We start from the raw sequence: 13,226 nt of genomic DNA, 5'->3' as shown, positions 1-13,226 counted from the left end.
CAGATTTATGAATGAAAAACAAATAGAGTCTTTCTTTCTAAAGCAGGGCTCACAGTTCACTGCACAGCAGCACAGCACAATATACGCATTTCACAACACCAGGCCCCGTGGTGGCATAATCCTTGAGTCCTCGGGATAATAGAGCGGTCTGAGACTTTCCATGGGCCGACTATAGGAGCAGGTCTCTTGCTTTCACAGAATGAAGAGAAAAGGGGGGGAAACAAACTAAAAAGAGATCTCACACAGGGCCGAAGGGATTTAGGAGGCAGGTTTGAAAAAAAAAACTGCAACAACAACACAGATCCTGGATGAGAAAAGGCACTCAGACGAATACTGAAGTAGAATGATGAACAGAAGGCAAGAATTGAAACAGAGGAAGTAGGCTGGGATCTTTACTGTAACAAACATGGAGTACAGACCACACACCTTCACCACCGCAGATTCCTGCAGCGTATGTATCACTCACCATATATAATGTTCCTTAAAAAAACACACACTCACACATACAGATGGGCGAGCACGACCGAGGCGTCCGGGCTTGTGTGCAAATGCAGGAGTGTATTGCGTGTGTGTATGTGTGGGAGTGTAATAGTCATAGCTGACAGGTTCAAGTATCTATCCACTCAGCCGTACAGCCACTGTTCTGTTGGCCTCAGGGGACAATCTAGATGTGCACCAAAGCTTGGCGATAACAAAGCGCACATAACCTCCTTGGGAAATGAATTCTGCTGCATGAAATAGTCTGCTTATCTGGCACCTTCCTTTTCCTGATCCCTCCCTCCCCGTCCCCTTTCCACCCAACTCCGTCGGTGTACCACCTTTCTTTTCGGAAGCAAGACTGAAATGAGCCGGTCTCAAAGCGTTTAGTGTCTCCTGTGCTGCGTTCTACAAATGACACGCAGATTGAATCTTTGTGTCTGTTGAGTAATTGTGCTTGACAAAAACTTACCGGTGAAATACGACAGCGCCCCGAGCCGCAGGACTTCCTTTCTCAAACACTTTACGGCTTTATTTATTCTTTTCCTTGCACCACTTTCTCCGTTATCTCTGCGTTTTTTCTTTTCTCTTCTCGAGAGAAGATTCATCAAAAATTACTTGATATCGCCAGAGCGAAAAATACTGGAACGTATTTGACCGCAGAAGAAAAGGAGAGAAAATGAGACAAGGGAGAGAACCGGTGAAATACAGTCTGGCCGGCACTTACCTGTCAACACAGCAGGCCAGCCACCATCCTTTAATGCTCCTCACCACTGGCTGCTAGCCAATAAGTGGCAGACAGTTTTGCCCTTTCAAAGACATTAGACACTGATAGAGTAGAAAAAGTGAAAGGAGGGTGAAGAAAAGGAAGAGTGAAACATTAATCGGTGCTCCATCTCCATCTGTCAGGATGTTTTGGCTGTGTAAAAAAGCGGGAGGTTGAGCGGAGGAAGAAAGGCACAGTCAAACGTAGATGGATGGGTAGAGGGGCTCGGACACATGGGTTGATAAACAAGATAAATGGAGCGATGCGGCGATGGTTCCCAGGTTTTACCAGGTCAGGAGCTGAGCACAATGTAATTTAAGCTGTGTTTGTGTGTGTGTGTGTGTGTGTGTGTGTGTGTGTGTGTGTGTGTGTGTGTGAGTTTGAGAAAAAGGGTGCGTGTAGGGGACAAAGTATTTGCATGAGATTTGTGTACAAGACTGAAACACAACACAACCCAAATTCTGTGGTAAATGTGTGTTTGTGCCTGCAGGTAAATGATGTGAGCCCAGTCAAATTGAGACGTACTGGCTTGTGACGTCCTCTGCACCAGCTCATTAGTGAACGCGCCGATGCCTTTGCTGGAGATGGCGGCCAGGGAGAAGGAGTACTCGGTGTTCGCTTTTAGACCCTCCACTGTGTAAGAGTTCCTCGGCCCAAAGGTCAGCTTCTCCTGCGTGAGAGAGAGAGAGAGAGAGGAGCAAAGGACGCGGTGAGAGGTGGGATGAGGGGAGGGGAAACGGAAACATTAAAGGAGATTTGGAGAGAGAAAGAGATGAGACTGTCACCAGCCGAGACAGCGGCGCAGTGCGCTTAGGATAATCCTTTTTTCTTACTCCATCATTTTTTCTTCTCCCTCTGTCTTTTAAGAAAATCCACCCAGCAGACAGGTTTATAGAGAGTATGAGAGGTCTTACCAAACTGCCAAACTTGACTGGTTTGTAGAGCAGCTCATAGTTGACGATTCCCTCCTTGGTGTACGCAGGTTCCCACGTCACCTCTATGCTGGTGTCCGTCACCTTGCCCACTCTAAACTTCCCTGGCTGACCGGGGACTGAGAGGAACAGAGCAACACACAGTCAGGAAAATGCATACAATACATCTTTGTATTAAGGACCTTTCTTAAACAGCTTATTCCTATAGGTGATGAGATCCTACAGTGCATGAACACATGGTGTATGTAAAGTATGTGTTTAAATTAGATACTGGTTATTTCACACAGCAAAATCATTAGCTTGCACTGATCAGATAAATACATCATATTTCACTGGAAGGGCTTTCTCTAATTCTACAATATATTTATACGATGTCTATTTTAACACACACTTTATACTATATTCATTTTATTCATTCATTCATTTAATTATTTCAGTAAATTGTATATCTCTTTGTGTTTAGCTTTGTTATTACTGTAAATCATTTCATAACTATATAAATGAAGTATATTATTGTTTATATTATTAATGAATTAATAGAAATAATGTTGCAAGGGAAATACAACTGTCCATCAAACCATCAAACCACACTCAGTCTAAACTTTTTCTTATATTTAGCTTTCAAATAGGTGTTTAAGTGTGGGGGGTTGAGGGGGTGGGCCAGGTTCTTTAAAATTCATTTTGGAATCAAAAAAGATAAAGACATCTGGTGGTTAGACTTGTTTATCTTTTACATTCAGCCTGGAACTTCACAGCAGCCAGCACAGTGACAAAAACAGCACAGAGGCACAAGGTCTTTTATGAGCGTTACTCCCTGCTTTCTTTTCTTAAGCTTCCACAGTTCTGGCCCAGCAGGTAGAATCCATTCATTCAGCAGAATTAGTTTTCTGACAGGTCAAGCTTATTTGTTAAGTCTACAGTGGGCAACTTCCCAAGAACAACGTGTGTATAAGATAAAGTGTAGGCAAAATAAAGGCTTTTTAAGGGTGCGTAATATTGACCTTTGATCACAAAAATCCAATTGGTTAATTTTTTAATCTAACTGAATATTTGAACCAAATTACGAGAAATCCTCTCAAGGTGATCTTGAGATATCCTGTTCACAAGACCAAAAATGTCTTGTAAGAGCAAAGTGACCTTGACCTATGACGACCAAATACAAATCAGTTCAGGCACGAGTCCAGCTGAACGTTTGGAATGGACGAACAATCAAAAAAACAATACCACAACTTCATTGTCTATTCAGCGTTCTGCAAGGTGAATTTACATCTACCAATGACTATCTTTACACACACATTCACAGTCACACACACTTACCTCCTGGCATGACTTTGACATGGACAGGGTCCGAGAAGGGTCCGTCCCCAACAGAGGTGAAGGCCAGGACTTGGATGGTGTACGTCTCTGAGGTGATGAGGTTCTGAATGGTGGTGATCACGCTGTCCTGGACGTTATGAATCTGCCACTCATTCATGGGCCGGGACGGGTCCATGGTGTAGTACACACGGTAGCCTTTCACCTATGCCGAAAAGTGAGAGTGAAAGAAAGTCCTTTAGATTGAAGGGCAGCAGAATATTGGATTCTGCTTTGGGATCTAACGTGAAGGTCATCGGCGACTGGATTGTATTAAGTGATCGTCCATCTAATCTCACTGACCTGCACGCACGATAAGCCATAATACCTTTCAACACAACTAGACACACAGCCAAGGTCGTCATCTATGAACTGCTGTTATATTTTAGTCCAGATGGTCGTGTGTGGATTGTTTGGTTCAGTGTTTGTTAGAGGTCATTGTGACAAATTGATGTTCTAACATCTCGGAGGCGGTTATGTATTTGACCTTGATGGACAAAAAAAAAAAAGAAAACGCACTGTAAGATTGAAAAAAGCTCCAGTTCTAATACAAGATGAGTGTTCTGAGATTGTAGAGCACGAGATATAATCAAAACACTCCATCCTACGGGATTTGTTTATGGGAAGTTCAGAGCTTATGTAATCCCGACGCCACGCCGTTGCTCTTACACTCCACCCCTGCCACCTCTCCAGTTATTATTCTTTAATATCTATAATCCCCATATGCTCTCAATTCAGTCTGTAGCTGTTATGAACCGACTGCACAGTGAGGTGTGCTGGAAAAAGGAAATAGGCCTCAGGAGGGAGCGCGCTTAGCTTAGAGCGGACAGTCCAATTACCATTTCTTTCTTTAGAGGGCGAGGGAAGTGGCGAGGGAGTTACAGGACGGAAATGGTTGGCAAGACGCGATCCCTGCAAAAGACACGGACCTGCGCGCTGGAGTGAAGCTCCCACTGGTGAAGTTTATGAAGCCTTTAACATTTTAACCTCCTGTGCAGTTTTGAAATGTTGTCAGTCTGTATAGTAAGTACAGGAAAATGACATTTCAGCCTCACTTTACTTCACGTCTCCCTATTTAGCATAAATAAACATTACATTTAATGAAAAGCCTTTGAAACTCTACCGTGTTGTTGAGAGCAAATATAAAGACATTTCAAGTGTTTCTGAATTTACTGTCTTTGTTTGCAATTCTAAACCATCCTATGCAGTCATACATATTTTATATTATTACAACTATGCTTTGCTAAAATTCATTATCCATCTGCCTCCACTTATGCGAGTCCACAGGAGGAGTTATAGTTGTTGACAAATACATTAATAAATAAACACCTACATCTGCTTACGACTACATTATTGTGTTAGAAATCATCCATTAAATATTCATAAAGTCCTTCTAAAATTATTTGAAATTTCCAATGTGGGGAATATGTACACTCTGTCCGGGGGGGTCAACAAAATGTTGCAAAAAAGTGTAGAAATTACTTTGTACAATTTAATATAACAGCAATAATTTACATTTAATTACAAGTTTAATTATGGGTAAAACATTCTAGTTATGAATGGGTCAGACATGAGGGTAAAGTATGAAAAAGTTATTTAAATAAATCCAGTAAAATTAACTGAAACTTTGGATTCACAAGACGGAAGCTGTCACTCCGACTGGACTCAGCATCATTAATCAATTGTTTGTGAAACAGAGGACGCAGGTTTCTCTTGACAGGCTTCACTCCAGCACAAATTATCTGCAGACGTTTAGCAACCGAATTAAAATTTACATCTTTTTTGATTGACAGGAAGAGAAGAATGGTGACGGATAAAAAAAAGCAAGGGAATGTGTATGACAGCAGATGATAAAGAACTCCTTCTGTCCTCCTCCCACCTGTCCATTGGGCTCCTCCGGCTCTTCCCAGCGCACCATCACCGTGTTCTGCGAGATAATGTGAGCCTGGACGTTTCGGGGAGGGCTGGCCGGGGCCTGCTCTCCTGTCCGAGCATCCACGCGCGTAGAGGGGGGTCCCTGGCCGATGCTGTTGAAGGCAGACACTCTGATCTCATACTCGGTGTTGGGATACAGCCCCCCGATGCTGTAGCGGGTGGTGGTGATGCTGTCCACAGTCTCGTACTTGCTTTCCGGCCCTTTGGCTCTGTACTGGATGATGTAGTAGGAGACTGGGTCTGGGTTGCCGGAGTCCCAGGTGATGGTCACACTGGTGGCGGTGGTTTCCGTGACAATGGGTGTGCCGGGAGGCTTCGGCAAAGCTTAGGAATAGAGAGAGTGAATGATGAATGAATGAGAATTATACTTTCAGTCCACACTGTTTATATCATAGTGAGATTAATGGCATGTCATACAGTCGCTGTAATTAATTGCACTGAAAATATCTTATGAATATTACAGTAAAATCCATTCACACTATCACCCTTTGTTATTTTAATATATCCTTATGCACTCTATATATACTATTCTGCATACTAGTGTTTACGCCATCTGATTAAATGCTTTTTGTGGTTCTCGTACTGTATGTGTGCATTTACAATGATGTTCACACTAATCTAAAGTTGATTCAAATCTTATTCAATAAAAAAGTTGGGGGTACGTTACATTTAAAAATCTAAAACACATGCATTTGGAAATACTGAAAAAAAACAATACAACTGAATCTGTTTATCAATAAGCAGCATTTCCCCCGTCCCGTTCTTTCTCTCAGAGGCCAAAGTGGTTAATAATGTTATTGGAGCGTCTCTTACTCTTGACGAGGACCTGAGCGATGGACTCGATGGTGCCCAGACTACTCATGGCCACACAGGTATAGTTTGCAGACTCCCGCACGCTGTTAAGCTCTAGCACGTTCCGGCCAATTGGCATCTCATCCTCGGGGGTCAGGTCTTCAGTTCCCAGCATCCACTTGACGTAGGGCATGGGCGAGCCCACGGCCACGCAGGTGATGTTGACGCTCCCGCCCGGCATGATCTCGTGGTTGGAGGGGAAGATTGAGAAGCGAGGGGGCACACGGCGCACTGGGAAAGGAGGAGAGTTGGGGTAGAAGAGGAGGAGGCGGAGGGGTGGGGTGGGGTTGGGTAGAGGGGCGAGGAGGTGGTGGACAAGAAAAGCGGGGAGGGGAGTGAGGAGAAGGAAGGCAGAGAGAGAGAGGGAGAAAGAGAGAGAGAGAAGGAGGAGGAGGCGAGGGAGTAAGGGGGAGAGAATCAGAAAGAGAGAGAGAGGAAAGGGAGAGAGAGAGAGAGAGCAAGATAGAGATTGAGAGAGAAAGTGAGACCAAGAAAAAGAGAGAGAGAGAGAGGAGAGAAGAGGTAACAGGAAGGGGGAGAATGAACTTCAGGGTTTTTACAGAAAATTACAAAAGGGATAGTTCAAGTTTAGTCCCAATTACTGTATGGTATTGATGAGTCCAACAAAAAAACACAAATCTTGTGTGGAGCTCGACCAATCACAGTGAGCTGCCTACTCAAAATAATATGTGACAAACTCTTGAGTAACGATTCAACCAGGACATGACACCTATAGTCAGTTTCTCTTCTTATGGCTTTTCATGCATTCAAGCAGAACAAATGACACTTCAGCTTTCTGACTTTAATTGTGTTGTTATCATTTTTCCTGCTCTAAGCAATGACTAAACTTTAGCTGAAGTGTCAGAGACAAACTTTACTTCATTGAGATTTCTGTGCCGTGATGTGCTTCTGCAGTCGATGGGCCCTTTATTTTTTTTCTGTTTGTATCATGGGGGCCGATCAATAGGCCCTGCCTGCTATTTGTGTCCCCATGAGAAGAACAAGTAAAAGTAGCGAATCAAGTCCAATTCTGCATCTGTCGGGGCAAGGCTGACTATACAGTGTGGGGAGAGAGTTGCATCGAGAGAGACTGAACTCATAGGTCACTTGCATGCCTGGGCGACTCAAGAGGGATAAAAATGGTGGAAGAAAACACAAAGAAGAGAACGAAGAACTGAAGACTGAAAGGGAGACAGAGAGAAGCGAGACGAGAGCCAAGGTGCTGCAGGGATAGATCGAGGCAAAGAAAGAGGGAGAGAAAGACAGAGAGAGGAACAGAGAGAGAGAGAGAGAGAGAGAGAGAGAGAGAGAGAGAGAGAGAGAGAGAGAGAGAGACAGAAAGAGGCAGCTCTACTTCTCTTCCAGACAATGACAGGCAATGTAGCAAAGGACAGCCACATTGTACAACAAGATACTGTACAATACATAAGATTCATAACTGATACAGTGTGTAGTCAAATGAATTGGAGATGTGAACAGGAGTGGATCGAGGGTTCTAATAATAAGGTGTCGTGGCAACTACAGAGTGAGCATTGGACACAGTAAAGAACACCAAGACAGCATGAAAGAGGCAGAACGGGAAAGAACGAGTGCGAGCAAAAAGAGATATGTGAGGTAATATGTGCATGTTTATAAGTTAATAAACTTATGTACATGAGTCTGTTGCTCCTACACATCAGGGTGCAGACAGAATGCAGAGGAAGAAGAGAAAAAAAGGGGAACAGGGACAGGAAGGGGGGGGGAAGACAGGGAAGTGGAGATAAAGAGAGGATTAGAAGAGGGTTTTCAGGGGGCAGGGGAAAAGGGGGAAGAAAAGAGGAGCGAAGAAGAAGAAAACACATGGATCTATTTAAAAACACGGCTGTATACCAGAGTCAGGCCCATTCAGAAAGAAGGTGCTTAAAAGTAAGAAAAAGAAAACAAGAACAGAAGACTAGAGATGTCGAAGGAAGAGGAAACCCCAGGGTCACAACACAGGAAACGGAAAGAGACAGGGAGAGAGTAACGGACGAACGTCTCTGGATGAAAGGAGAGGATGTAAAGGGAAGGCAGACAGAAAGCAAAAACATCGTCCAGGAACTAAGTGAACTTATACGTGTAACATGTAACAAATGTTCTGAAGGTGAAAATAGATCGAAAATAAAAAGTTACCGTAAAACGCTAAAGAAGGAAAACAAGGAGTGCAAAGGCTTATAGATGATTTGCAAATCCAGTAGTGCTTCCGATAAATAACATAAGAAATAAACAGGAAAATAATAAAATGAAATAAAATAAAAAATGTGCTGCATAACCTCCACTCCTTAATGTGTAACATCATTACTTGGAATCTTCATGGGCCACATCCCCCCTACTCAAAGAATCTAGAGACAGTTGGATAGAAGTTAACATTTTTTTTGCATGATTTCAACAAATTAAAAAAGACGACTAGTTGCCGTGATGTCACAGATAAAAGTGCAAAGCATGTGGTACACTTGTAGGAAAACAAATTTTAAAAAAAAATAAGGGCCGGAAGATACCCCGAATTGGACACAGAAGTTGAAGACAAGAAAGAGACAAAGAGACAAAAGAACAGGTAGATCTGTTAGAAACAGACAATGTTATGCAGGCATCTCCTCGTCTGAGCATGCTGGAGACAGACAGACAGTGCATCCATGACAGCGACAGTACATGCATTAGACAGACAGCAGGTGCAATGCAGCATGACAGCAGAATCAGTTCAATGGAGTCAGTCGTTAGTTACTGACTGGAACTATCAATGCAACCAAACAAACTAAAACAGACAGTTAATTAAGCGTATGGATTAGTGTGGTAATATGAGCAACAGCAGGATGAAGGTGGCGCCTGAATGCGAGGGTCAAGTGATCGGAAACAGCACGAACGGAGACAGAAGACCGAGGACTCCACCATCGAGACGTGGCCGAGTACCTCACAATAAAGTGAGGCTCATAACAAGGGATAATCCTTCACATGCTCACAGAGCCTCCAGCTTAAAGTTAATCGAGCCGGGTCGCGCCATTCCCCTCCGTTTTCTATACGGCGCGCGAGAGCCACGAGCTTCAATCTTTATTAGCCGAGCTATCATTAGTCCCGTCCTCTGCGGGGAGTCTGGAGGCTACAGACTTGGGAAACCTTGGCACAGAATGAGGATTACCGCTGTGCCTCTGCACCGCTGTATGACACGATCAGGCCCGTCACTGAGCTGACATTTACACAGCAGCAGCCTGTCTGTCTCAAGGACACAGCTTTAATAAACCACTGTAATAAGTGGGAATCATTAATATCCTCCCCGATATCTAAAAAGTGAGTGGATGTGATTAATTTTGAATGTCAGTCATAGAGACATATGGGTGTGTTTGGTAGAGATAGCAACAGCCAGGGAAAGTAAGATAAACAGGCTATTTATTGCAGTAAATTTGGCATATTGCTGCAAATATGACTGCAAATACTGTAGTGTTATTTTAATTTCTGGGAATGTGCCATAAGTATTCAGCTATACTTTACTTCACAATACCACAAAGTACACAGACAATGCAGTATCAAAGTGCAGCCCAACCTGCTGCTGCACTGCTAACATCCTGATTTTATGACCGATAACGGCCATGCTGGGATTTCATCTAGATTTACTTGTAAAGTCTTGTATCACTCGAAAGTTTCAAGCATCAGAATATCTTTTTTATTTCGTCTCTCAGAGCAACTTGCTACATTTGCTGCTCGGTGGTTTGAAAAAAGGCGAAGCCCGTAATAGACGTTGTTCGTGATGATTCATCTTGAAATAGTAAAAAGTGAAAGCATTATTAACCTAAAAGTCTTTAACACCATAACTGATTATAATTACTACAGTTTTTTTTTACGTGGGTAAACCTGCTAAGTAGAGGAGTTTGCCTTCCTGTTGTTTTCTTTTCGCAGTGTCGAGTTTGACGTCACGTACGCACCTAAAGCTGAGGCACTCTCTCACCTCGCTGTCTTACCAAATTAGCGCGTTCACACAGGTGTCATGTTTAAGCCTGCCGATTAAAACTTGCATCTGTGCAGACTAGTCATTGATTTGACAGTGAATGCAGATTGAATCCATTCCCATTGTAGACAAAAGCCAGATGTCAGCAGGTGTTAGTGGGTTTTTCACCAGTGGCGAAGGAGCTATATTGTGAGGGAAATCTTGCAGGGTGAAGGAATGAAGTTCTTTCCCCAGAGGCGGATGACGTATGTATTTATTCTCGATGATGGAGGCATCAGGAAGACCAGGCTGAAGAGCCGGACAGAGATTTGACAAGTTCACAGTTGTGTTGCCAAATCTGACCTGTACCTAGAAAAGTAAGTATCACAATCTCCACAGGTGCCACATGTGGAGCTTCTCTATTGGACACTGTAGATATTGGACACTGTAGATAACCTTGGCTCAAACCACTGTTGTGTCTTCTCCATCTGTCTCCAAGAAAGTCACTGTGCCCTCTCACAGAGATATGTTCTAACTTCCTCCAGTTGTTATCTCTCTGACTTCCTAACTCAACCTTGGGTCCTATACTGCAATAGAGGAAAAGGTGACTCATTGTTGGTGTGGTGGATTAAAATAATCTTCCACAGACTTAACTCTAATGAAATCCTATTTAGAGAGACCCAAATAATGAGACAATAAAAATATCACAAAATTAACAAAATAGACCTAAACCAAAGACATTTAACAGAAAACAAAATGTACTTAAAGTGGGACTAAACTTTCAGGGACATCTAAGGGACAATACTAAATGCTAATGGTTAACATTAGCATGAATTAAAAAAAATAATTGAACTTACTTAGTGACATAGAAATATGTAGTGTGCCAATACAATACAACACAAGGTTGCTACAAGTAGCTATTGCTTATTAATTAAACTTTACATTTTTTAAAAGGAAGTATGAGTCACATCATCATACATTAGTTACATCGAATAGCTTTAAAGTATCAAAAGTAAAATAAATCAATGCAGAAATGGATCCAGTATGTTAGAATGTATATGTATTAATGTATAATTGTATATAGTATGTGCACATATTTTATTTTATTCTTCTAGCCGGTTGACGCAGAGCTAATTTCAAGTATATTTATACGTAAGCTAATCAATAACAATGTCTCAGGTTTGAATAGGAAATCTTTAATTTAGATTAAATAAATCAATTTTAGATTAAAATGAATAAAATGATGAAGAACTACAGTTCTCAAAGAAATGAATTTGAGAAAAACACAATTTTACCTTTAAATTGCACTGATTATCTGAAATGTAAATAGCCAAGGTCCTTATGAGTCAATTTGTACTTAAGGATAACACTTTCCTAGATATACTTGCACTTAATACTGTGAATGGTGTTTTGTTTTTCTCGCCATCATGAGTTTGATGTCATGAATTCAGCCAGATAACTGATGCTTCTCCTACAAGCCAGCACAGCACATGCAGCATCAGAGCAGAACGCCATGTACACGTTTGAATGCCAGTGCAAGGTTTCCACTCAGTGCAACAAGTGCAGAACTGGAGCAGATGTGAGGACATGGGAACTTGGACACAACGTCACACATGATGATACAAAGGGGGAGTGGGGGGGGGGAATAATTGGTAGCCAGACATGACAAGACAGCAAATCCAATAATATCAAAATCCGAGCATTTCAACAGGCGTGAACACACACTGTGCCATGCTCTCGTGTCAGTCCGTCAGTCAACAGACATGCAAGCGGTGCTCCTTTCTCTTTCTCTCTCACTCCTTCCATGCAAACATCGCCTCTTTTTAATCTTCCAATTCTTGGGTCTCCATGACAACAAGATCATACCATGCAGAAAACACTGATCAGGGAGTGAAGGCAATACCAAGGGTTCTGCACACAAGGCCTCACAATGCAGTTAATGCTCTCTGCTGCGTAGGCAGAACACTTCATCATCGTAGCAGCTTTAGAGAAATCAACTCTCTTCATTTTGGAGACAGAATCATTTCACCTCAAATCTACTCCGGCGTCCTCAAAAAAAATGTCTTTATTTTTTCTTTTTTGTTTCTCTCTGTTTCAATAAGTGAAGCTTTCTGAAACAAAGGAGTAACAAAAGAAAAGAAAGAGCACACCAACCTTCTCGAAGCTCTGAGGGATGGAAGGGGGTTGATGCAGAACACAATGACGTGAGGGGGGAGAGAGAGAACGGGGAAACACAGAGAGAATAAAAACGGCCAGCGCAAAGCCACTCGCTCCACCGCAACACACACACACACACACACATTCTCTCTCTCTCACACACACACACACACACACACACACACACACACACACACACACACACACACACACACACACACACACACACACACACACACACACACACACACACACACACACACACACACACAAACCTTACCTCACACACAAACACCCGCATCAACCCTCACACATCGCATACAAACTTCTCTGACATCCCACTTAACAGAGAAACTAGAACTTGTAAATCTGAGCATTGGTTGTGGTCTTTCAGCAATTAGCCAGAACCCACAGTCCGGCGGCTGCCACCAGATAAACAGGGATCATGTGGGCGCAAAATTTCTATTCTTTTAGACACAATCAAGAATTGATTATATCCTGATTCTGATCATTAATTTAGTTCAAATTGCCGATGAAATCTGTGCATCTTTTGTGCACCAGTTTCCTCTTACTCTGCCTCTAGCACAGAAACCAGTTTAGTAGACAGGTCAGTGGTGTTTACATGCAGTTAAACCGAGGTGTGTCCCCAAATTTATTTTCAGTCCGATTCTACTGCAGGAGTCCGCACCAAGGTTTAAGGTGGACTTGTTAAAGGTGGTTGTGAGAAAGACCAAACAACATCGTAGACAATGGATGGGTTAGTAATAGTTGTTTAACAGCACAGTTACTGAAAAAATAAATAACTGTATTAATATAGTGA

The 13,226-nt window shown here is 42.5% G+C and overlaps 1 protein-coding gene across 8 annotated transcripts in view; it reads right to left on the bottom strand.

Annotated features, from left to right (window-relative positions):
* LOC118117267 (receptor-type tyrosine-protein phosphatase S-like) overlaps positions 1 to 13,226 on the bottom strand; it is a 69,329-nt gene that overhangs the window by 18,546 nt on the left and 37,557 nt on the right. For 4 of the 8 annotated variants that reach the window (XM_047341881.1, XM_047341882.1, XM_047341884.1 and 1 more), the window contains exons 7-11: positions 6,277 to 6,546; positions 5,408 to 5,787; positions 3,493 to 3,694; positions 2,158 to 2,294; positions 1,769 to 1,913 (exon numbers count right to left, since the gene is read on the bottom strand). In XM_047341881.1, the coding sequence (XP_047197837.1) occupies positions 1,769 to 1,913; positions 2,158 to 2,294; positions 3,493 to 3,694; positions 5,408 to 5,787; positions 6,277 to 6,546 (1,134 nt within the window). Of the gene's footprint in view, positions 1 to 1,768; positions 1,914 to 2,157; positions 2,295 to 3,492; positions 3,695 to 5,407; positions 5,788 to 6,276; positions 6,547 to 7,968; positions 7,984 to 12,403; positions 12,416 to 13,226 lie in introns of all 8 variants that reach the window. The other 4 variants (XM_047341879.1, XM_035169371.2, XM_047341883.1 and 1 more) reach the window with 2 other exon arrangements.

This window comes from Hippoglossus stenolepis, chromosome 11 (genome assembly GCF_022539355.2).
Source record: "Hippoglossus stenolepis isolate QCI-W04-F060 chromosome 11, HSTE1.2, whole genome shotgun sequence".
Taxonomy (NCBI): domain Eukaryota; kingdom Metazoa; phylum Chordata; class Actinopteri; order Pleuronectiformes; family Pleuronectidae; genus Hippoglossus; species Hippoglossus stenolepis.
This window is presented reverse-complemented; position numbering and strand designations above follow the sequence as displayed.